The following is a 25,498-nucleotide window of genomic DNA, read 5'->3' as shown; positions in this document are numbered from 1 at the left end:
GGACAATATGTGGTGTGTGGTGGTTTGATCGAGTAAGTAATAATAGGGTAAGAGAGATGTGTGGTCATAAAAAGAGTGTGGTTGAGAGAGCAGAAGAGGGTGTTTTGAAATGGTTTGGTCACATGGAGAGAATAAGTGAGGAAAGATTGACCAAGAGGATATATGTGTCAGAGGTGGAGGGAACGAGGAGAAGTGGGAGACCAAATTGGAGGTGGAAAGATGGACTGAAAAATGGGTTATAGATATGGTTGTGTAGAGGAGGGTGGAAGTGTTGGAAATGAAATGTTTGAGGCCAATATGTGGTGTGAGGTGGTCTGATCAAGTAAGTAATGAAAAGGTAAGAGATATGTGTGGTAATAAAAAAGAGTGTGGTTGAGAGAGAAGAAGAGGGTGTGTTAAAATGGTCTGGACACATGGAGAAAATGAAAGAGGAAAGATTGACAAAGAGAACATGTGTCAGAGGTGGAGAGAAGAAGGAGAAGCAGGAGACCAAATTTGAGGTGTAAGAATGGAGTGAAAAAGATTTTGAGTGATCGGGGCTTGAACATGCAGGAGGGTGAAAGGCATGCAAGGAATAGGGTGAATTGGAACGATGTGGTATACCGGGGTCGACATGCTGTCAATGGATTGAATCAGGGCATGTGAAGCGTCTGGGGTAAACCATGGAAAGTTCTGTGGGGTCTAGATGTGGAAAGGGAGCTGTGGTTTCGGTGCATTATTACATGACAGCTAGAGACTGAGTGTGAACAAATGGGGCCTTTGTTGTCTTTTCCTAGCGCTACCTCACACACATGAGGGGGGAGGGTGTTTTTATTTCATGTACATATTCATACATGCTGCCTTCATCCATTCCCGCTGCCATCCCGCCACACATAAAATGACACCCCCTCCCACGCATTCGTGCAAGGTAGCGCTAGAAAAAGACAATAATGACCACATTTGTTCACACTCATTCTCTAGCTGTCGTGTGTAATGCACCAAAACCACAGCTCCCTTTCCACATCCAGGCCCCACAAACCTATCCATGGTTTACCACAAACACATCACATGCCCTGATTCAATCCATTGACAGCACGTCCACCCCAGTATACCACATCGTTCCAATTTATTCTATTCCTGGCATGCCTTTCATCCTCTTGTATGTTCAGGCCCCGATCACTCAAAATCTTTTTCACTCCATTCTTACACCTCAAATTTGGTCTCCTGCTTCTCCTTCTTCTCTCCACCTCTGACACATGTTCTCTTTGTCAATCTTTCCTCTTTCATTTTCTCCATGTGTCCAGACCATTTTAACACACCCTCTTCTTCTCTCTCAACCACACTCTTTTTATTACCACACATATCCCTTACCTTTTCATTACTTACTTGATCAGACCACCTCACACCACATATTGGCCTCAAACATTTCATTTCCAACACTTCCACCCTTCTCTACACAACCATATCTATAACCCATTCCTTGCAACCATATAGTATTGTTCGAACCACTATTCCTTCAAGCATACCCATTTTTGCTCTCCAAGATAATGTTCTCACCTTCCACACATTCTTCAATGCTCCCAGAACCTTTGCCACCTTCCCCACCCTGTGACTCGCTTCCACTTCCATGGTTCCATCTGCTGCTAAGTCCACTTCCAGATCTCTAAAACATTTCACTTCCTTCAGTTTTTCTCTTTCAAACTTGCCTCCCAATTAACCTGTCCCTCAGCCCTACTGAACCTAATAACCTTGTTCTTATTCACATTTACTCTCAGCTTTCTTCTTTCACAGACACTTGTATATTTTATATCTTTTCACACACTTGTATATTTTATATATTTTCACACACTTGTATTCTGGGAAGAACTGTACAACATGCTTAGACAGGTATTTTTGATATCTACCATTGTCTACTGTTATTGAGAGAATTTTGCATTTTGTCCTTGATTGATTTAATGATTGCAAAAAAGTAATTGAATGTCTTTTGCAGGAAGAATCTCCTGCTCACACAGAATTGTTAGCAGCTCTTAGGCAGTTCAAGAAGAGTAAGGAAGAAGGTTCCATTACATATGTTTAACTACATGACTGTTTCTAACACGGCTTAGAAAATGATTACTCAAAGCAATGAATGACCAAAGATATTATAGAACAAGTATTGGTAAACTACAGATTATGCAGTAAGATTAAGAAATCATGTAAATGATTATTGTATGAGTTTGAGTTAAAGTGCAATTATAGTGTTGTAGAAATACAGCTTAATATGATGTTAGATTGATCTGGGGAGCTCTGTTCTTGTATAGAAGCATTATTGTAAGCATAAGTACTGGTAATATTTTCATTCTTTTGTGAGGGAAAAATTCAGAGAACACTGCACTGATTACATAAATTATAAAAGAAAAAAGTAATACAAGCCAGTGTCTTTTGCTGAGAAGCAATAGCTAAATTTCCCCAGAACAATACCTTACTGCTTCCTTGTGCTGTTGGGGTTTCACTGTAAGAGTGAAGGTAGAGCACAGTTTTTAGGGGAATGACAATGAAAAGTTTGTAGATAATCATCCTATCTACAGAAAGTGAAATGTTTTGTAACAGGTTTACCAGGCTTATTATTATGATAGACAGTACATTATCATGTCATACTGGCAATTCATCTATTAAATACCAACATATCGAATAGTGTTGCTTATCTGCTTGCTTCATTATACTTTGTTCTTTGTCAGGTTTAAAAATGAAAACAAACCTCATAATATCATTTAGGAATAGTCTAGAACAGAAAAAATCTTGGAGTGTTTCGTAGGCTATTACATGTAATTATCACAACAAATGTGTCCAGATTAATTGATACAATCAATTTGTAACTACAGTATGTTATAATGTGCACATTTATGATATTTAAATGTGACAGTTTGACAGACACACAATTTTTATTGAGATTGAATAAAGGTAACATTTTGGAAGTTATTGTACAGACAGTGTGAGTTATGGATATGCTGTTTGTCATAAAAGAGTTATCGATGAATTAAATGAAATACTACTTTGAGCAGTTTTTTTAAGCCCTCACCACCCTGTAACATTTTATAGCATTAGAGTTTTCATTCCTTAAAACTCGAGTAACAATCCTCCAAACACTCATTCCCTTTAGTGTTTCCTTATTGAAGTTTATCAGCGCAAGATGATTCACAGATATGCGTGGATGAGAAGTAATGGAAGAGAACGGAAGGGTCCGATTATTTGGCACTGGATTAAAGGTTGTGTTAGATGCTAGAGTTGTGAGAGGATTCTCTAGAGATTCTGACCATTTTATAGTGAGGATCAGGGAAAAGTGGAGGTATGGCTTATGGAAGAATGGAGAGGTAAAAGTGTTGGACAGTGAGAAGATGAATTAGAAAGAATGCAAGGGAGAGGATGAAAAAAGGATAAAGTTTAAATGAAAGTGCAATATGTGTAGGGATGCATTCGTGAGAATGAGCTATTTAAAATGTTTAGAGAAAGACTGTTGAAAGTTGCAGAATTAGTAGTTAGATACAAAGTTGTGAGGTATAAGAATAAAAGTGAAAATGCCTGGTAGACGGATGAGATGAAAACTGCTGTGAAAGAAAAGGCAAATGGTATGCTAGAAAGGAATGTACTAGTGGAAGTTCAGCAAAGGAGGAGGGAGGAATATAAGATGTGTCAGCAGAATGTGAAGAAGGATAGAGAAAAGCAAAGAAGCTGACAGAGAAAAGCAAAGAAATAGCAGATGAAGATTTTGGAAGAAAGTTGAGTGAAAAGCTTAAGGAAAATAAAGTATTGTACTGGAAGGAAGTGCAAAAGGAAAGAGTGGAAATGTAAATGTAAAAAGTAGGGAAGGGTAGTTGCTGAAACAAGAGGAAGTGAAAGGAAGATGGAAGGAGTATTTTGAAAAACTAATGAATGTATGGGTATGGAGGATGGAAGGAAAAAGATACAAGTGAAGGGGCCTATAGCATGAAGGTAGGTATAAAGGGCAATAATGAGATTGAACATAGGAAAAGCACCTGGAATAGGTTGGATTATGGCTGAAATATTGAAGTATAGGGGAGAAAACGTGACAGAGTGGATGCATTTAATACGTAATTTAGCATGGAAGTAAAAGGTTGTGCCTGACCATTGTATGAAAGCTATTACTGTTCCTTTATATGAAGGAAAAGATGCTAAAGATGTATGTTGCAATTGTAGGGGAATAAGTCTGTTTAGTATCCCTGAAAGAATGCAAAGTATAAATTTTGCAAAACCTATAGAGTGAGAAAAGAAAGTTTTCTAAACTTTGTTGTAGATGTGGGAGGAGAAAGACTGGAAGAGGTGACAGAATTTAAGTATGTGGAAGCTATCCTGGGTAAGTCTGGTGATATGGAAGGAGAGTTAAGGGAGAGGGCAGGGCAGGGTAGAAGACTCACAGGGTTTCTTCATAGAATAATGAAGGATAGAGGTGTAAGTATGGAAGTGAAGAAAGGATTAAGGGACAGTGTATCCCTCTCAAACCTGATCTCTGCAGCCAAAAAAAGACATGGGATGAGTCACTGAGGTCAAGAATGTATTCTATGGAAATGAGTTATTTTAGAGGAGCTGGTGTTACTAGATGGAATGAAGGACTGCATGAGAGATTTGATATAGTGGTAATGCAAAGGCAATGAATAGTGGAGTGGCAGAATGGGTGAATCATAATGCTTTGAGGTGGTTTGGGCTTGTAAAAAGAGTGCAAGATGGGGATTTTACAAGAAGAGTGTATGATGGTATGATTAAAGGGGTTGTGAGAGGAAGAGTGCCTTTGACATGATTGAATAGTAGAAGAGAACTGGTGAAATAGGGGAAGAATGCGTGGAATGGTGTATGTAAAGGAGGCATGTAAGGACATGGATAAGTGGAGACTTTTTCCGTAGCCATCCTCTTGATGGAAGTTCCCAGAGGAAATGAGTGTCAGAGATATCTGGAGATAAATCATAGGCTGTTTCTTATCCTTGCAGAGACTGTCTCAGCCTAGAAAATGTGACCAGCATGCTTGATATGGTACCACGTAGCTTTCCATGAGTGCATTACCCTCCAACCACCCAAGGGTAGATATGTGTGTTTGTTCCGTAATTGACCAGGCCAATGTCAGATCCCCCTTCAGTAATCCCTGCTGCTTGCAGGTGAGCTAAGCTCTTTCCATCACTTCTTGTTAAACTGACTACATTTGTTGTTTGTTTTCACAGCTTCTCAGGATCATACCTTTATCCATGCTTTGTTTAAAGGATAAGTACCTTTACAGTTTGTCATAAGCATCATATGAGTTTTTGGTGATATTTGAACAGGTCAGTTGTAAAAATTTATGTTGATTGTGAGACACCACCAGCCACAAATATTCCTAATGTAATTACTTATCAATATAGTACAGGAAGGTATTCTACACTCATGGAATCCCACCTCAAAACTTGCTTTGTTGGCTTGCAACTCACTTAAACTTTTGTATACTCTGCATTTACCTTATCATTACTTAGTGTATTCCATCCATCCACCACCAGTAGTCTTATGAAAGTACATCTTTGCATCTTTTCTAACAAGTTTTTAGCTTAATTTCTTGTTGTGACCTCTGGTTGCTTTACGTGTATCTCTTGAAAACCATTGTTAATATCATCAGGCTAGTTAACAAAATGAAGGTTGTCATCTTGTCTTCTTTGAATACCTCCCATTCTTCACCTGCTCCACTTGCCTCATTTACTCTCACCTTCTGCCATTTTACACAGAATCTCTCCTCAATTTTGTCACACAAGTCTCTTTTCCAAGGTAACTTGCTCTCACCACTATCTTGTTACTGCAAAAGTTTCCTCTTTTCTGAAAACCTCTACAAGTCTTCACCTTAACCTCCACAAGCTAGTGATCAGACATCCCACCAGCTGCCCACTTCAGCATATTCACATCCAGAAGTCTCTTTTACATGCCTATCAATTAATTCATTATTATTAGTATACTCAATCACTGTTTCCCGTATCAGTGAGGCTGCACCAGGAAATAAAGAATGGCCCATCCATTCATATGCACTTTCTTTTTTTATTATTATTACACTTAACCGCCGTCTCACGCATTAGCGAGGTAGCATAAAGAAACAGATGAGGAAATGACCCAACCCATCTACATACACATGTATATATGTAAACACCTACACATGCATATATAGATACATATACATTTCAACGTATACATACATATACATAAACAGACATATACATATAAACACATGTACACATCCATAATTGCTTCCCTTCATCCATTCCTGTCACCACCCCCACCACACACGAAGTAGCATTCCCCCTCCCCCCTCCAGTGAGGCAGTGCCTGGAACAGACAGAAAAGGCCATATTTGTTGACACTCAGTCACTAGCTGTCATGTGTAAAACACCAAAACCACAGCACCTTTTCCACATCTAGGCCCCACAGAACTTTCCATGGTTTACCCCAGATGCTTCACATGTCCTGATTCAATCCATTGACAGCACGTCGACCCCGGTATACCACATCGATGAAATTCACTCTGTTCCTTGCCCGCCTTTCATCCTCCTGCATGTTCAGGCCCCGATCACTCAAAATCTTTCTCACTCCATCTTTCCACCTCCAATTTGGTCTCCCACTTCTCCTCGTTCCCTCCACGTCCGACACATATATCCTCTTGGTCAATCGTTCCTCACTCATTCTCTCCATGTGACCAAACCATTTCAAAACACCCTCTTCTGCTCTCTCAACCACACTCTTTTTATTTCCACACATCTCTCTTACCCTTACATTACTTACTCGATCAAACCACCTCACACCACATATTGTCCTCAAACATCTCATTTCCAGCACATCCACCCTCCTGCACACGGCTCTATCCATAGCCCATGCCTCGCAACCATACAACATTGTTGGAACCACTATTCCTTCAAAAATAGCCATTTTTGCTTTTGGAGATAATGTTCTCGACATCCACCCATTCTTCAAGGCTCCCAGAATTTTCGCCCCCTCCCCCATCCTATGATTCACTTCCGCTTCCATTGTTCCATCCGCTGCCAAATCCACTCCAGGATATCTAAAACACTTCACTTCCTCCAGTTTTTCTCCATTCAAACTTACCTCCCAATTGACTTGACCCTCATCCCTACTATACCTAATAACCTTGCTCTTATTTACATTTACTCTCAACTTTTTTTTCACACAGTTTACCAAATTCAGTCACCAGCTTCTGCAGTTTCTCACATGAATCAGCCACCAGCGCTGTATCATCAGCGAACAACAACTGACTCACTTCCCGAGCTCTCTCATCCACAACAAACTGCATACTTGCCCCTCTTTCCAAAACTCTTGCATTCACCTCCCTAGCAAAGGTTATAATGATGGGTGATTTAAATGGAAAGGTGAGTAATGTGGCTGTTGAGGGTATAATTGGTATACATGGGGTGTTCAGTGTTGTAAATGGAAATGGTGAAGAGCTTGTGGATTTGTGTGCTGAAAAAGGACCAGTGATTGGGAATACCTTTTTTGAAAAGAGAAATATACATAAGTATGCATATGTGAGTAGGAGAGATGGCTAGAGGGCATTATATGGATTACATGTTAATTGATAGGCATGTAAAAGAGAGAGTTTTGGATGTTAATGTGCTGAGAGGGGCAGCTGGAGGGATGTCTGATCACTATCTTGTGGAGGCGAAGGTGAAGATTTGTAGAGGTTTTCAGCAAAGAAAAAGAATGTTGGGGAGAAGAGAGTGGTGGGAGTAAGTGAGCTTGGAAAGGAGACTTGTGTAGGGAAATACCAGGAGAGTTTGAATACAGAATGGCAAAAGGTGAGAGCAAATGATGTAAGGGGAGTTGGGGAGGAATGGGATGTATTTAGGGAAACAGTGATGGTTGGCGCAAAAGATGCATATGGTATGAGAAAGGTGGGAGGTGGGCAGATTAGAAAGGGTAGTGAATGGTGCAATGAAGTAAGATTGTCTGTGAAAGAGAAGAGAGAGGCGTTTGGATGATTTTTGCAGGAAATGCCAGAAGAGATTTAGTGCAGAATTGCAAATGATGTAAGGGGAATGGGGGAGGAATGGGATGTATTTAGGGAAGCAGTGATGTGTTGCGCAAAAGATGCATGTGGTATGAGAAAGGTGGAAGGTGGGCAGATAAGAAAGGGTGGTGAATGGTGAGATGAAGAAGTAAGATGGTTAGTGAAGAGAAGAGAGAGGCGTTTTGAAGATTTTTGCAGGAGAGTAGTGCAAGTGAATGGGAGATATATGAAATAAAGCGGCTGGAGGTTAAGAGAAAGTTGCAAGAGGTGAAATTGAGGGAAAATGAGAGTTCGGATGAGAGAGTATCATTAGATTTTAGGGAGAATAAAAAGATGTTTTGAAAGCAGGGAAATAAAGTGCGTAAGACAAGAGAACAAATGGGAACATCGGTGAAGGGGCAAATGGGGAGGTAATAACAAGTAGTGATGAAGAAAAGAGATGGAGTGAATATTTTGAAGGTTTGTTTAATGTGTTTGATGATAGACTGGCAGATATAGGGTGTTTTAGTCAGGGTGGTGTGCGAAGTGAGAGGGTCAGGGAGAATGGTTTGGTAAACAGAGAAGAGGTAGTGAAAGCTTTGCAAAAGATGAAAGCCGGCAAGGTGGCAAGTTTGGATGGTATTGCAGGGGAATTTATAAAAAAGGGAGTTGACTGTGTTGTTGACTGGTTGGTGAGGATATTCAATATATGTAAGGATCATGGTGAAGTACTTGAGGATTGGCGGAATACATGCATAGTGCCACTGTACAAAGGCAAAGGGGATAAAGGTGAGTGTTCAAATTACTGAGGTAAAAGTTTGTTGAGTATTCCTGGGAAATTATATGGGAGGGTAGGTTAGGTTAATGGGAACATCAGTGAAGGGGGCAAATGGGGAGGTAATAACAAGTAGTGGTTAAGTGAGAGGGAGATGGAGTGAGTATTTTGAAGGTTTGTTGAATGTGTTTGATGATAGAGTAGCAGATATAGGGTGTTTTGGTCGAGGTGGTGTGCGAAGTGAGGGGGGGTTCAGGGAGAATGACTTGGTAAACACAGAAGAGGTAGTGAAAGCTTTTCGGAAGATGAAAGTCGGTAAGGTGGCAGGTTTGGATGGTATTGCTGTGGAATTTATTAAAAAAGGGGGTGACTGTGTCCTTGACTGGTTGGTGAGGATATTCACTGTATGTATGTTTCATGGTGAAGTGCTATTATACAAAGGCAAAGGGGATAAAGTTGAGTGTTCAAATTATAGAGGTATAAGTTTGTCGAGTATTCCTGGGAAATTATATGGGAAGGTATTTACTGACGGGATCAAGGCATGCATAGAGCATCAGACTGGGGAAGAGCAGTGTGGTTTCAGAAGTAGTTGACGATGTGTTGATCAGGTGTTTGCTTTGAAAAATGTATGTGAGAAATGCTTAGAAAAACAGATGGATTTTATGTAGTATTCAAGGATCTGGAGAAGGCATATGATAGAGTTGATAGAGATGCTCTGTGGAAGGTATAAAGAGTATATGGTGTTAGAGGTAAGTTGCTAGAAGAAGTGAAAAGTTTTTATCAAGGATGTAATGCATGTGTACAAGTGGGAAGAGAGGAAAGTGATTGGTTCCCATTGAATGTTGGTTTGCAGCAGAGTTGTGTGATGTCTCCATGGTTGTTTAATTTGTTTATGGATGGGGTTGTTAGGGAGGTGAATGCAAGAGTTTTGGAGAGAGGGGCAAGTATTGTGGATGAGAGGGCTTGGGAAGTGAGTCAGTAGTTGTTGCTGATGATACAGCGCTGGCGGCTGATTTGGGTGAGAAACTGCAGTTGGTGACTCAGTTTGGTGGGACGTGTGAAAGAAGAAAACTGAAAGTGAATATGAATAAGAGCAAGGAAATTAGGTTCAGTAGGTTTGAGGAACAAGTAAATTGGGAGGTAAGTTAGAATGGAGAAAAACTGGAGGAAGTGAAGTGTTTTAGATATGTGGGGGTGGGTTTGGCAGCGGATGGAACCATGGAAGCGGAAGTGAGTCACAGGGTGGGGGAGGGGGTGAAGGTTCTGGGAGCATTGAAGAATGTGTGGAAGGTGAGAACGTTATCTTGGAGAGCAAAAATGGATATGTTTGAAGGAATAGTGGTTCCAACAATGTTATATGGTTGTGAGGAATGGTCTATAGATAGCGTTATGCAGAGGAGGGTGGATGTGTTGGAAATGAGATGTTTGAGGACAATATGCGGTGTGAAGTGGTTTGATCGAGTAAGTAATAAAAGGGTAAGAAAGATGTGTGGTAATAAAAGGTGTGGTTGAGAGAGCAAACGAGGGTGTATTGAAATGGTTTGGTCACATGGAGAGAATGAGTGAGGAAAGATTGACCAAGAGGATGTATGTCAGAGGTGGAGGGAACGAGAAGTGGGAGACCAAATTGGAGGTGGAAAAATGGAGTGAAAAAGATTTTGAGCGATCGAGACTTCAACATACAGGAAGGTGAAAGGCATGCAAGGAATACAATGAGTTGGAACGATGTGGTATATCGGGGTTGATGTACTTTCACTGTATTCAATCAGGGCAAGAGAAGCATCTGGAGTAAATAAGGGAAAGTTTCGTGGGGCCTGGATGTGGAAAGGGAGCTGTGGTTTCGGTGCATTACACATGACGGCTTGAGACTGAGTGTGAAGGAATGTGGCCCTTGTTGTCTTTTCCTAGCACTACCTCGTGCACACGCAGATGGGGGGGTTGTCATTTCATGTGTGGCAGGGTGGTGGCGGGAATGGATGAAGGCAGCATGTATGAATATGTACATATTATCCCTGGGGATAGGGGAGAAAGAATACTTCCCACGTATTCCCTGCGTGTAGTAGAAGGCGACCAAAAGGGGAGGGAGCGGGGGGCTGGAAATCCTCCTCTCTCGTTTTTTTTTTTTTTTTTTTTTTAATTTTCCAAAGGAAGGAACAGAGAACGAGGCCAGGTGAGGATATTCCCTCAGAGGCCCAGTCCTCTGTTCTTAACGCTACCTTGCTAACGTGGGAAATGGCGAATAGTATAAAAGAAAAAAAAGAAAAGTATATATGTATATATTCGTTGAAATATTTATATTCATTTATTTTATTTTGCTTTGTCGCTGTCTTCTGCATTAGTGAGGTAGCGCAAGGAAACAGATGAAAGAATGGCCCAACCCACCCACATACACTTGTATATACATACACATCCAGACAAGCAAATATACATACCATACATCTCAACATATACATATATATATACACACAGACATATACATATATATATATACACACAGACATATACATATATATATGCATGTACATAATTCATACTGTCTTTTATTCATTCCCATCGCCACCCCACCACACATGAAATAACAACCCCCTACCCCCTCATGTGTGTGAGGTAGCGCTAGGAAAAGACAACAAAGGCCACATTCATTCACACTCAGTCTCTAGATGTCATGTTATAATGCACCGAAACCATAGCTCCCTTTCCACATCCAGGCCCCACAGAACTTTCCATGGTTTACCCCAGACGCTTCACATGCCCTGGTTCAATCCATTGACAGCACGTTGACCCCGGTATACCCCATCGTTCCAATTCACTCTATTCCTTGCACGCCTTTCACCCTCCTGCATGTTTAGGCCCTGATCACTCAAAATCTTTTTCACTCCATCTTTCCACCTCCAATTTGGTCTCCCATTTCTCCTCGTTCCCTCCACCACTGATACATATATCCTCTTGGTCAGTCTTTCCTCACTCATTCTCTCCATGTGACCAAACCATTTCAAAACACCCTCTTCTGCTCTCTCAACCACGCTCTTTTTATTACCACACATCCCTCTTACCCTATTATTACTTACTCGATCAAACCACCTCACACCACATATTGTCCTCAAACATCTCATTTCCAGCACATCCACCCACCTCTGCACAACTCTATCTATGGCCCATGCCTCGCAACCATATAACATTGTTGGAACCACTATTCCTTCAAACATACCCATTTTTGCTTTCCGAGATAATGTTCTCGACTTCCACACATTCTTCAACGCTCCCAGAACTTTTGCCCCCTCCCCCACCCTATGATTCACTTCCGCTTCCTTGGTTCCATCTGCTGCCAAGTACACTCCCAGATATCTAAAACACTTCACTTCCTCCAGTTTTTCTCCATTCAAACTTACCTCCCAGTTGACTTGTCCCTCAACCCTACTGTACCTAATAACCTTGCTCTTATTCACATTTACTCTCAGCTTTCCTCTTTCACACACTTTATGAAACTCAGTCACCAGCTTTTGCAGTTCCTCACACGAATCAGCCAACAGCGCTGTATCATCAACGAACAACAACTGACACCTCCCAAGCTCTCTCATCCACAACAGCCTGCATACTTGCCCCTCTTTCCAAAACTCTTGCATTCACCTCCCTAACAACCCCATCCATAAACAAATTAAACAACCATGAAGACATCACACAATCGTGCCGCAAACCTACATTCACTGAGAACCAATCACTTTCCTTTCTTCCTACACGTACACATGCCTTACATCCTCAATAAAAACTTTTCAGTGCATCTAAAAACTTGCCTCCCACACCATATATTCTTAATACCTTCCACAGAGCATCTCTATCAACTCTATCATATGCCTTCTCCAGATCCATAAAGGCTACATACAAATCCGTTTCCTTTTCTAAGCATTTCTCACATACATTCTTCAAAACAAACACCTGATCCACACATCCTCTACCACTTCTGAAATCTCACTGCTCTTCCCGAATCTGATGCTCTGTACATGCCTTCACCCTCTCAATCAATACCCTCCCATATAATTTACCAGGAATACTCAACAAACTTATACCTCTGTAATTTGAGCACTCCCTTCTATCCCCTTTGCCTTTGTACAATGACACTATGCAAGCATTCCGCCAGTGCTCAGGCACCTCACCATGAGTCATCCATACATTAAATAACCTTACCAACCAGTCAACAATAGTCACCCCCTCTTTTAATAAATTCCACTGCAATACCATCCAAACCCACTGCCTTGCTGGCTTTCATCTTCTGCAAAGCTTTTACTACTACCTCTACTCTGTTTACCAAATCATTTTCCGTAACCCTCTCACTTTGCACACCACCTCGACCAAAACACCCTATATCTGCCACTCTATCATCAAACACATTCAACAAACCTTCAAAATACTCACTCCATCTCCTTCTCACATCACCACTACTTGTTATCTCCTCCCCATTAGCCCCCTTCACTGAAGTTCCCATTTCTTCCCTTGTCTTACTCACTTTATTTACCTCCTTCCAAAACATCTTTTTATTCTCCCTGAAATTTAATGATACTCTCTCACCCCAACTCTCATTTGCCCTCTTTTTCACCTCTCGCACCTTTCTCTTGACCTCCTGCCTCTTTCTTTTATACATCTCCCAGTCATTTGCATTATTTCCCTGCAAAAATCGTCCAAATGCCTCTCTCTTCTCTTTCACTGATAATCTTACTTCTTCATCCCACCACTCACTACTCTTCGTAATCTGCCCACTTCCCACGCTTCTCATGCCACAAGCATCTTTTGCGCAAGCCATCACTGCTTCCCTAAATACATCCCATTCCTCCCCCACTCCCTTTACATCCTTTGTTCTCACCTTTTTCCATTCTGTACTCAGTCTCTCCTGGTACTTCCTAACACACGTCTCTTTCCCATGCTCACTTACTCTCGTCACTCTTTTCACCTCAACATTCTCTCTTCTTCTCTGAAAACTTCTACAAATCTTCACCTTCGCCTCCACAAGATAATGATCAGACATCCCTCCAGTTGCACCTCTCAGCACATTAACATCCAAAAGTCTCTCTTTCATGCGCCTATCAATTAACACGTAATCCAATAACGCTCTCTGGCCATCTCTCCAAATTATATATATATACTTATGTATATCAATCTTTTTAAATCACATATTCCCAATCACCAGTACTTTTTTATCACGTAAATCTACAAGCTCTTCACCATTTCCATTTACAACACTGAACACCCCATGTACACCAATTATTCCCTCAACTGCTGCATTACTCACCTTTGCATTCAAATCACCCATCACTATAACCTGGTCTCGTGCATCAAAACTACTAACACACTCTCTCAGTTGCTTCCAAAACACTTATCTTTCATGATCTTTCTTCTCATGCCCAGGTGCATATGCACCAATAATCACCCATCTCTCTCCATCCTCCATCCACTTTCAGTTTTACCCATATCAATCTAGAGTTTACTTTGTTACACTCTATCATATACTCCCACCACCCCAGTTTCAGGAGTAGTGCTACTCCTTCCCTTACTCTTGTCCTCTCACTAACCCCTGACTTTACTCCCAAGACATTCTCAAACCACTCTTCCCCTTTACCCTTGAGCTTCATTTCACTCAGAGCCAAAACATCCAGGTTCCTTTCCTCAAACATACTACCTATCTCTCGAATTTTCTCACCTTGATTACATCCACACACATTTAGGCACCCCAATCTGAGCCTTCGAGGAGGATGTGCACTCTCCACGTGACTCCTTCTTCTGTTTCCCCTTTTAGAAAGTTAAAATACAAGGAGGGGAGGGTTTCCAGCCCCCCTGCTCCCGTCCCCTTTAGTCGCCTTTTATGACACATGAGGAATACGTGGGAAATATTCTTTCTCCCCTATCCCCAGGGAAATATATACATACATATACATATATACACATGTACATATTAATACATGCTGCCTTCATTCATCCTCGCCACCATCCCGCCACACATGAAATGGCACCCCCCTCCACCCGCGTGCATGGGGGGAGTAAGTAATGAAAGGGGAAGAGGTAAGTAATGCGGGGAAAGTGGGGTTGTCATTTCATGTGTGGCGGGGTGGCGACAGGAATGAATAAAGGCAGCAAGTATGATTTATGTACACGTGTATATATGTATATGTCTGTGTATGTGTATATATATGTTTATGTTGAAATGTATAGATATGTATGTGTGCATGTGTGAACGTATATATATATATATATATATATATATATATATATATATATATATATATATATATATATATATATGTATATATATATATATATATATATATATATATATATATATATTTATATATATATATATATACACTTTTTTTTTTTTCCAAAAGAAGGAACAGAGGGGGCCAGGTGAGGATATTCCAAAAAAGGCCCAGTCCTCTGTTCTTAAAGCTACCTCGCTAATGCGGGAAATGGCGAATAGTTTAAAAGAAAGAAAGAAAAGATATATATATATATATATATATTTTTTTTTTTTTTTTTTATACTTTGTCGCTGTCTCCCGCGTTTGCGAGGTAGCTAAAGGAAACAGACGAAAGAAATGGCCCAACCCCTCCAATACACATGTATATACATACGTCCACACACGCAAATATACATACCTACACAGCTTTCCATGGTTTACCCCAGACGCTTCACATGCCTTGATTCAATCCACTGACAGCACGTCAGCCCCGGTATACCACATCGCTCCAATTCACTCTATTCTTTGCCCTCCTTTCACCCTCCTGCATGTTCAGGCCCCGATCACACAAAATCTTTTTCACTCCATCTTTCCACCTCCAATTTGGTCTCCCTCTTCTCCTCGTTCCCTCCACCTCCGACACATATATCCTCTTGGTCAATCTTTCCTCACTCATTCTCTCCATGTGACCAAACCATTTCAAAACACCCTCTTCTGCTCTCTCAACCACGCTCTTTTTATTTCTACACATCTCTCTTACCCTTACGTTACTTACTCGATCAAACCACCTCACACCACACATTGTCCTCAAACATCTCATTTCCAGCACATCCATCCTCCTGCGCACAACTCTATCCATAGTCCACACCTCGCAACCATACAACATTGTTGGAACCACTATTCCTTCAAACATACCCATTTTTGCTTTCCGAAATAATGTTCTCGACTTCCTCACATTCTTCAAGGCTCCCAGAATTTTCGCCCCCTCCCCCACCCTATGATCCACTTCCGCTTCCATGGTTCCATCCGCTGCCAGATCCACTCCCAGATATCTAAAACACTTCACTTCCTCCAGTTTTTCTCCATTCAAACTCACCTCCCAATTGAATTGACCCTCAACCCTACTGTACCTAATAACCTTGCTCTTATTCACATTTACTCTTAACTTTCTTCTTTCACACACTTTACCAAACTCAGTCACCAGCTTCTGCAGTTTCTCACATGAATCAGCCACCAGCGCTGTATCATCAGCGAACAACAACTGACTCACTTCCCAAGCTCTCTCATCCCCAACAGACTTCATACTTGCCCCTCTTTCCAAAACTCTTGCATTCACCTCCCTAACAACCCCATCCACAAACAAATTAAACAACCATGGAGACATCACACACCCCTGCCGCAAACCTACATTCACTGAGAACCAATCACTTTCCTCTCTTCCTACACGTACACATGCCTTACATCCTCGCTAAAAACTTTTCACTGCTTCTAACAACTTGCCTCCCACACCATATATTCTTAATACCTTCCACAGAGCATCTCTATCAACTCTATCATATGCCTTCTCCAGATCCATAAATGCTACATACAAATCCATTTGCTTTTCTAAGTATTTCTCACATACATTCTTCAAAGCAAACACCTGATCCACACATCCTCTACCACTTCTGAAACCACACTGCTCTTCCCCAATCTGATGCTCTGTACATGCCTTCACCCTCTCAATCAATACCCTCCCATATAATTTACCAGGAATACTCAACAAACTTATACCTCTGTAATTTGAGCACTCACTCTTATCCCCTTTGCCTTTGTACAATGGCACTATGCACGCATTCCACCAATCCTCAGGCACCTCACCATGAGTCATACATACATTAAATAACCTTACCAACCAGTCAACAATACAGTCACCCCCTTTTTTAATAAATTCCACTGCAATACCATCCAAACCCGCTGCCTTGCCGGCTTTCATCTTCCGCAAAGCTTTTAGTACCTCTTCTCTGTTTACCAAATCATTTTCCCTAACCCTCTCACTTTGCACACCACCTCGACCAAAACACCCTATATCTGCCACTCTATCATCAAACACATTCAACAAACCTTCAAAATACTCACTCCATCTCCTTCTCACATCACCACTACTTGTTATCACCTCCCCATTTGCGCCCTTCACTGAAGTTCCCATTTGCTCCCTTGTCTTACGCACTTTATTTACCTCCTTCCAGAACATCTTTTTATTCTCCCTAAAATTTAATGATACTCTCTCACCCCAACTCTCATTTGCCCTTTTTTTCACCTCTTGCACCTTTCTCTTGACCTCCTGTCTCTTTCTTTTATACGTCTCCCACTCAATTGCATTTTTTCCCTGCAAAAATCGTCCAAATGCCTCTCTCTTCTCTTTCACTAATACTCTTACTTCTTCATCCCACCACTCACTACCCTTTCTAATCAACCCACCTCCCACTCTTCTCATGCCACAAGCATCTTTTGCGCAATCCATTACTGATTCCCTAAATACATCCCATTCCTCCCCCACTCCCCTTACTTCCATTGTTCTCACCTTTTTTACATTCTGTACTCAGTCTCTCCTGGTACTTCCTCACACAAGTCTCCTTCCCAAGCTCACTTACTCTCACCACCCTCTTCACCCACCCCAACATTCACTCTTCTTTTCTGAAAACCCATACAAATCTTCACCTTAGCCTCCACAAGATAATGATCAGACATCCCTCCAGTTGCACCTCTCAGCACATTAACATCCAAAAGTCTCTCTTTCGCGCGCCTGTCAATTAACACGTAATCCAATAACGCTCTCTGGCCATCTCTCCTGCTTACATAAGTATACTTATGTATATCTCGCTTTTTAAACCAGGTATTCCCAATCATCAGTCCTTATTTATATATATATATATATATTTTGCTTTGTCGCTGTCTCCCGTGTTTGCGAGGTAGTGCAAGGAAACAGACGAAAGAAATTGCCCAACCCACCCCCATACACATGTATATACATACATGTCCACACACACAATTATACATACCCATACATCTCAATGTACACATATATATACACACACAGACACATACATATATACACATGCACACAATTCACACTGTCTGCCTTTATTCATTCCCATCGCCACCTTGCCATGCATGGAATAACATCCCCCTCCCCCCTCATGTGTGCGAGGTAGCGCTAGGAAAAGACAACAAAGGCCCCATTCGTTCACACTCAGTCTCTAGCTGTCCTGCAATAATGCCCGAAACCACAGCTCCCTTTCCACATCCAGGGCCCACAGAACTTTCCATGGTTTACTCCACACGCTTCACATGCCTTGGTTCAATCCATTGACAGCACGTCGACCCCGGTATACCACATCGTTCCAATTCCTTGCACGCCTTTCACCGTACTGCATGTTCAGGCCCCGATCACTCAAAATCTTTTTCACTCCATCTTTCCACCTCCAATTTGGTCTCCCACTTCTCCTCATTCCCTCCACTTTTGACACATATATCCTCTTGGTCAATCTTTCCTTACTCATTCTCTCCATGTGAGCAAACCATTTCAAAACACCCTCTTCTGCTCTCTCAACCACACTCTTTATTACCACACATCTTTCTTACTCTGTTATTACTTACTCGATCAAACCACCTCACACCACATAGTGTCTTCAAACATCTCATTTCCAGCATATCCACCCTCCTCTGCACAACTCTATCTATAACCCACACCTTGCATCCATATAACATTGTAGGAACCACTATTCCTTCAAACATACCCATTTTTGCTTTCCGAGATAATGTTCTCAACTTTCTTCAACGCTTCCATAAGTTTCGCCCCCTCCCCTACCCTATGATTCACTTTCGCTTCCATGGTTCCATCCGCTGCCAAATCCACTCCCAGATATCTATAACACTTCACTTCCTCCAGTTTTTCTCCATTCAAACTTACCTCCCAATTGACTTGTCCCTCAACCCTACTGTACCTAATAACCTTGCTCTTATTCACATTTACTCTCAGCTTTCCTCTTTCACACACTTACCAAACTCAGTCACAAGCTTCTGCAGTTTCTCACATGAATCAGCCACCAGCGCTGTTTTATCAGTGAGCAACAACTGACTCACTTCCCAAGCTCTCTCACTCACAACAGCCTGCATACTTGCCCCTCTTTCCAAAACTCTTGCATTCACCTCCCTAACACCCCCATCCATAAACAAACAACCATGGAGACATCACACAATCGTGCCGCAAACCAACATTCACTGAGAACCAATCACTTTCCTCTCTTCCTACTCATACACATGCCTTACATCCTCGATAAAAACTTTTCACTGCCTCCAACAACTTGCCTCCTACACCATATATTATATATTCTTAATACCTTCCACAGAGCATCTCTATCAACTCTATCATATGCCTTCTCCAGATCCATAAATGCTACATACAAATCCATTTGCTTTTCTAAGTATTTCTCACATATATTCTTCAAAGCAAACACCTGATCCACGCATCCTCTAATACTTCTGAAACCACACTGTTCTTCGCCAATCTGATGGTCTGTACATGTCTTCACCCTTTCAGTCAATACCCTCCCATATGATTTACCAGGAATACTCAACAAATTTATACCTCTGTAATTTGAGCACTCAGTTCTATCCCCTTTGCCTTTGTACAATGGCACTATGCAAGCATTCCGCCAGTCCTCAGGCACCTCACCATGAGTCATACATACATTAAATAACCTTACCAACCAGTCAACAATAGTCACCCCCTTTTTTAATAAATTCCACTGCAATACCATCCAAACTCACTGCCTTGCCGGCTTTCATTTTCCGCAAAGCTTTTGCTACCTCTTCTCTGTTTAGCAAATCATTCTCCCTAACCCTCGCACTTTGCACACCACCTCGACCAAAACACCCTATATCTGCCGCTCTATCATCAAACACATTCAACAAATCTTCAAAATACTCACTCCATCTCCTTTTCATATCACCACAACTTATCACCTCCCCATCAGCCCCCTTCACTGAAGTTCCCTTTGATTCCCTTGTCTTACGCACTTTATTTACCTCCTTCCAAAAGATCTTTTTATTCTCCCTAAAATTTAATGATATTCTCTCACCCCAACTCTCATTTGCCCTCTTTCTCACCTCTTGCACCTTTCTCTTGACCTCCTACCTCTTTCTATTATACATCTCCCACTCATTTGCATTATTTCCCTGAAAAAATTGTCCAAATGCCTCTCTCTTCTCTTTCACTAACAATCTTACTTCATCCCACCACTCACTACCCTTTCTAATCTGCCCACCTCCCACGCTTCTCATACCACAAGCATCTTTTGCGCAAGCCATCACTTCTTCCCTAAATACATCCCATTCCTCCCCCACTCCCCTTATGTCCTTTATTCTCACCTTTTTCCATTCTGTACTCAGTCTCTCCTTGTACTTCCTCACACAAGTCTCCTTCCTAAGCTCACTTACTCTCCCCACTCTCTTCACCCCAACATTCTCTCTTCTTTTCTGAAAACCTCTACAAGTCTTCACCTTCGCCTCCACAAGATAATGATCAGACATCCCTCCTGTTGCACCTCCCAGCACATTAACATCCAAAAGTCTCTCTTTCACGCGCTTATCAATTAACACATAATCCAGTAATGCTCTCTGGTCATCTCTCCTACTTACATATGTATACTTAAGTATATCTCTCTTTTTAAACCAGGTATTCCCAATCACCAGTCCTTTTTCTGCACATAAATCTACAAGCTCTTCACCATTTCCATTTACAACACTGAACACCCCATGTACACCAATTATTCCCTCAACTGCCACATTACTCACCTTTGCATTCAAATCACCCATCACTATAACCCGGTCTCGTGCATCAAACTTACTAACACACTCACACAGCTGCTCCCAAAACACTTGCCTCTCATGATCTTTCTTCTCATGCCCAGGTGCATATACACCAATAATCATCCATCTCTCTATCCACTTTAACCATATCAATCTAGAGTTTACTTTCTTACACTCTATCACATACTCCCACCACTCCTGTTGAGAGCAGAGGAGGCTGTTTTGAAATGGTTTGGTCACATGGAGAGAATGAGTGAGGAAAGATTGACCAAGAGGATATATGTGTCAGAGGTGGAGGGAACGAGGAGAAGTGGGAGACCAAATTGGAGGTGGAAAGATGGAATGAAAAAGATTTTGATTGATCGGTGCTTGAACATGCAGGAGGGTGAAAGGCGTGCAAGGAATAGAGTGAATTGGAACGATGTGGTGTACCGGAGTCGACGTGCTGTCAATGGATTGAACCAGGGTACGTGAAGCGTCTGGGGTAAACCATGGAAAGTTCTGTGAGGCCTGGATGTGGAAAGGGAGCTGTGGTTTCAGTGCATTATACATGACAGCTAGAGACTAAGTGTGAACGAATGTGGCCTTTGTTGTCTTTTCCTAGCGCTACCTCGCACACATGAAGGGGAGGGGGTTGTTATTTCATGTGTGGCGGGTTGGCGATGGGAATGAATAAAGGCAGACAGTATGAATTATGTGCATGTATATGTCTGTGTGTGTATGTATATGTATACGTTATGTATGGGTATGTATATTTGCTCGTGTGGACGTGTATGTATATACATGTGGGTGGGTTGGGCCATTCTTTCGTCTATTTCCTTGCACTACCTCGCTAACGCGGGAGACAGCGACGAAGCCAAAAAAAAATATACATGATATATATATATATATATATATATATATATATATATATATATATATATATATATATATATATATATATATATCAGAGAAGGGGGCCGGGTGAGGATGTTTCCTCAGAGGCCCAGTCCTCTGTTCTTAACGCTACCTCGCTGAGGCGGGAAATGCCGAATAGTATGAAAGAAGAGAAAGAATATATATATATATATATATATATATATATATATATATATATATATATATTGTATGTGGGTGGGTTGGGCCATTCTTTCGTCTGTTTCCTTGCGCTACCTTTCTAACGCGGGAGACAGCGAGAAAGTATAATAAATACATGAATACCATATATATATATATATATATATATATATATATATATATATATATATATATATATATATATATATTCTTTCTCTTCTTTCATACTATTCGGCATTTCCCGCCTCAGCGAGGTAGCGTTAAGAACAGAGGACTGGGCCTCTGAGGAAACATCCTCACCCGGCCCCCTTCTCTGTTCCTTCCTTTGGAAAATTAAAAAGAAAATGAGAGGGGAAGATTTCCAGCCCCCCGTTCCCTTCCCTTTTAGTCGCCACGCAGGGAATACGTGGGAAGTATTCTTTCTCCCCTATCTCCAGGGATATATATATATATATATATATATATATATATATATATATATATATTTATTTATTTTTTTTTTTTTCAAACTATTTGCCATTTCCCGCGTTAGCGAGGTAGCGTTAAGAACAGAGGACTGGGCCTTTGGGGGAATATCCTCACCTGGCCCCCTTCTCTGTTCCTTCTTTTGGAAAATTGAAAAAAAAAAAAAAGATTCAGGCCACCTACGCAGCACATTAAGAGATCAATGGCTAAATCCTATATTCTTCTATAACATGATAATGCTTGACTGCTGTCATGTGATATGTAGTGACGTCACTTCCCCCACCCCACCCCTCGCGCCGGCCGTGAACGGTGTGGAACAAATGGAAAAACTCATTTGAAATCTTATGTACTTGTTCATATAAATTGATGTCCCTTGCCCACATATTTTTATGAAAGTTCCTTTTTTCATTATAATCCCCTTATCCTCAGCTCGAAGTTGTTTATGGAACTATTCGTAAGAAACTGAGAGGAACTCTGTAGCTTTTTGAATATAAGAAGGTGTTTAGTGAATAATTTGACATCAGAGAAATGCCGAGTTTAAGTATTACCAAAAGTTATGTAGATGTTATATATTCTAATCATTAACTCAGTCTTGCCTGGTAGACCTCTTATAATTAGGTATTAAATTTTTTTCCTCGTTTTCCTCATCATTAGTTTCAAACTTTCATAATCCTCATATTTGAATAAGCCTCTTACATGATGCTTGACGTAAAACCGTATTTTGTGTGAACCGAACAATGCCTTTACTTAACGTTGGGAAAACTTGAGGAACAAGATGTGGATGATTTTTCTTTTGTCTACCACAAACAGTACGTATGTGAGATCTTCCAATAATTATCACGTCCCTGAGGACTGAATATAATTTTGGCGGTTACGTTGACCTTAACAACCAGACAACGTCACAGGGCTGTCTTATTGAGCCAATCCAGCTGTTTTTATAAGGCAATGATCACGAGGTTTTATTTAACTTCTTGTCTTTCGTGTATATAATTTTTAATTATAGATAAAGACGTGGCACAGATCATTTTCACACGTGAAACAAAGTTGCTTTGTTCCCATACCATGTCTTGATATATGATCAAAATCTGATAATTTTCTACTTCTCGTGTATATTTAGAAGTCGATGGTCAAAATACTTGCAAATCTGTACTCTGTCTGCGAAGCATTAGACAGTTGTCATGAGGAAAGTTATCATATTGTTTCGAGACGATTTTGAGTTGATTTTCATATTTCTGTCGTTAGTACTTTACCATTTACTGTCTTTTACGCTTTTTTGTGATGTCTTTTGAGTTTCATGATTAATACTTTTTTTTTAGATGTTAAATCTAAGCCTGATTTCATACAGATTTATCCGGGCAGAAATCTTTTGAGCAAGCTCGACCAAAATTTCACCCCACTAACGCATGCTCGGCAAAAAGTATCCTTTTGCGCATGATCAGAGTAAGATTCAACCATTGCGCATGCTCAGCGCAAGTTTCACCTCTGCGCATGCTCGGCCTGAAGTGACGTCTTCGCACATTTCCGTGGACTTCGATGTGCTTCGATATGTGATTTAGTGAAGGTTGCTCCTTGATGGTTCGTGATTTAACGGTGAATATCCTTGAAGATCGGTGTCGGGAATACCTCTGGCGCAGTGTAATTCATGTTGTTCACATGTCAGTGACTAAATCATAGAATTTATGACAAAATGTCTAAGAAACATATACTTCTATGGAGGCAGACTCTCGGTGCTCGATGAACTTGAATTCAGTGATTTTTTGTTTTCTTTTTTACAGAATGACATTTGAAAATGTAGCAACATTTTTTGTTCACTCGTTTGAAGGGTCGCCATTGTATTCTCATTCTTGTGCGAGGTAATTATACATCATCATTGGTGGACTCTGAAAAGCTTGGTGGTTCCGTATATAGTGATGGAGAGACGGCGAGAAAATTGTTTCTTTCCTAAACTGAATCGAGGAAACGTGACACAATTAGCAAAACTGGATTCATCCGGCAGCCATGGTCATCTCCAATTCTTCAATAGGAAATTGCCCCTCGCTGACCAACACTTCCAGTGAAGCTCTGTAATCACCTCGTTATGATAAGCGATATCTTAATTTTGTTTTTCCTTTATAGGGTCCGTGGGTAGGAGCACCCTGCTGGAGTACGTAGAGGTAAACTTGGTGTAGGAGCCACTTGATTCGAGGGGTCAGCAGGTCTATTACTTGGGTTTATTTGCTCGGGTAGAATGCTGGACTCTGCTGTCGCTAATGTCCAGACCGCTGCCTTCAGGTTGGCATCTATCTACGATTATTTTAACTGAAGCCTCTTAACGATGGCCTCTTGTTCCAACGTTTCTTTAGACTACACTGGAAGGCTTGGACAGAGGGGTGTACTGTTATAGCAACTTTTTCTGGCAGTGAATTTTTGGTATGAACGATTCCTTCAATGAATGTATTTGATTCCATCGTCTGTATTTTATTTTTTTCAGTGATCTAATTCTTCAGTCACCTGATTTTACTACCATAAATAATCCTTTATCGCAATAGTCATTCAATATTTTGTACAGCGCCATATCTGTATGCTAGGGTTAGTAGCTTTTGTTTGTAGTCTTTAATTGGAAGACATTGTTTAGAGTGCTAGTTGCCCATCTCTTCATTTCCACCATTACATCCTTATATAGATGTCTTAACTTGTAGGAGTACTAGAATGAAAAGCTGGGTTGACTGTGGACCGACTGCCGCAACCAGGATTCGAACCTTTGCGCTTGACTCTGGGCGGCCCGTGAATGCGTCACGGATAGGAACGCTAACCGTTCATTCTTTAAGTATGTTATTCATTGGTGGGCCTCCCCTTTCCATTGCTCCCTGTATTCGGAGTTATCTTGAGTTAATCAGAATCGGTTATGAATAGTATAAGCATGACCCTTAGATTAGCAACATTTTTCATAATACGGGCAGGTTATTATCCAAATGATAATATCCTCAACAGTTCCAGTATTTGCCCATACTTGTTTCCGATATTCCTGTATTAGGCTGTATGTTCAAGACTTAAGGTTTAATATTTTTATCTACATGTAACAGCGCCATTGAACCCTTGTCATCCTAATTCTCACAGTGCAACATTTAAGCTGTCTTAAAAGTTCATATTCTGTCAGACAAGCCACTTC

At 41.0% G+C, this 25,498-nt stretch overlaps 1 protein-coding gene across 5 annotated transcripts in view; it reads left to right on the top strand.

Moving 5' to 3' along the window:
* The window catches only part of LOC139762132 (uncharacterized), a 185,575-nt gene extending 182,563 nt beyond the window's left edge, over positions 1 to 3,012 (top strand). For all 5 annotated transcript variants that reach the window (XM_071686832.1, XM_071686831.1, XM_071686829.1 and 2 more), the window contains one exon: positions 1,970 to 3,012. In XM_071686832.1, the coding sequence (XP_071542933.1) occupies positions 1,970 to 2,056 (87 nt within the window). In that variant the 3' untranslated portion in view covers positions 2,057 to 3,012. The remainder of the gene's footprint in view (positions 1 to 1,969) is intronic.
* The last annotated feature ends 22,486 nt before the right edge of the window (positions 3,013 to 25,498 follow it).

The sequence above is a fragment of the Panulirus ornatus genome, chromosome 3 (genome assembly GCF_036320965.1).
Source record: "Panulirus ornatus isolate Po-2019 chromosome 3, ASM3632096v1, whole genome shotgun sequence".
In the NCBI taxonomy this organism is placed as follows: Eukaryota; Metazoa; Arthropoda; class Malacostraca; order Decapoda; family Palinuridae; genus Panulirus; species Panulirus ornatus.
The sequence above is the reverse complement of the archived record's forward strand: the minus strand, read 5'-3'. Positions and strand labels throughout refer to the sequence as shown.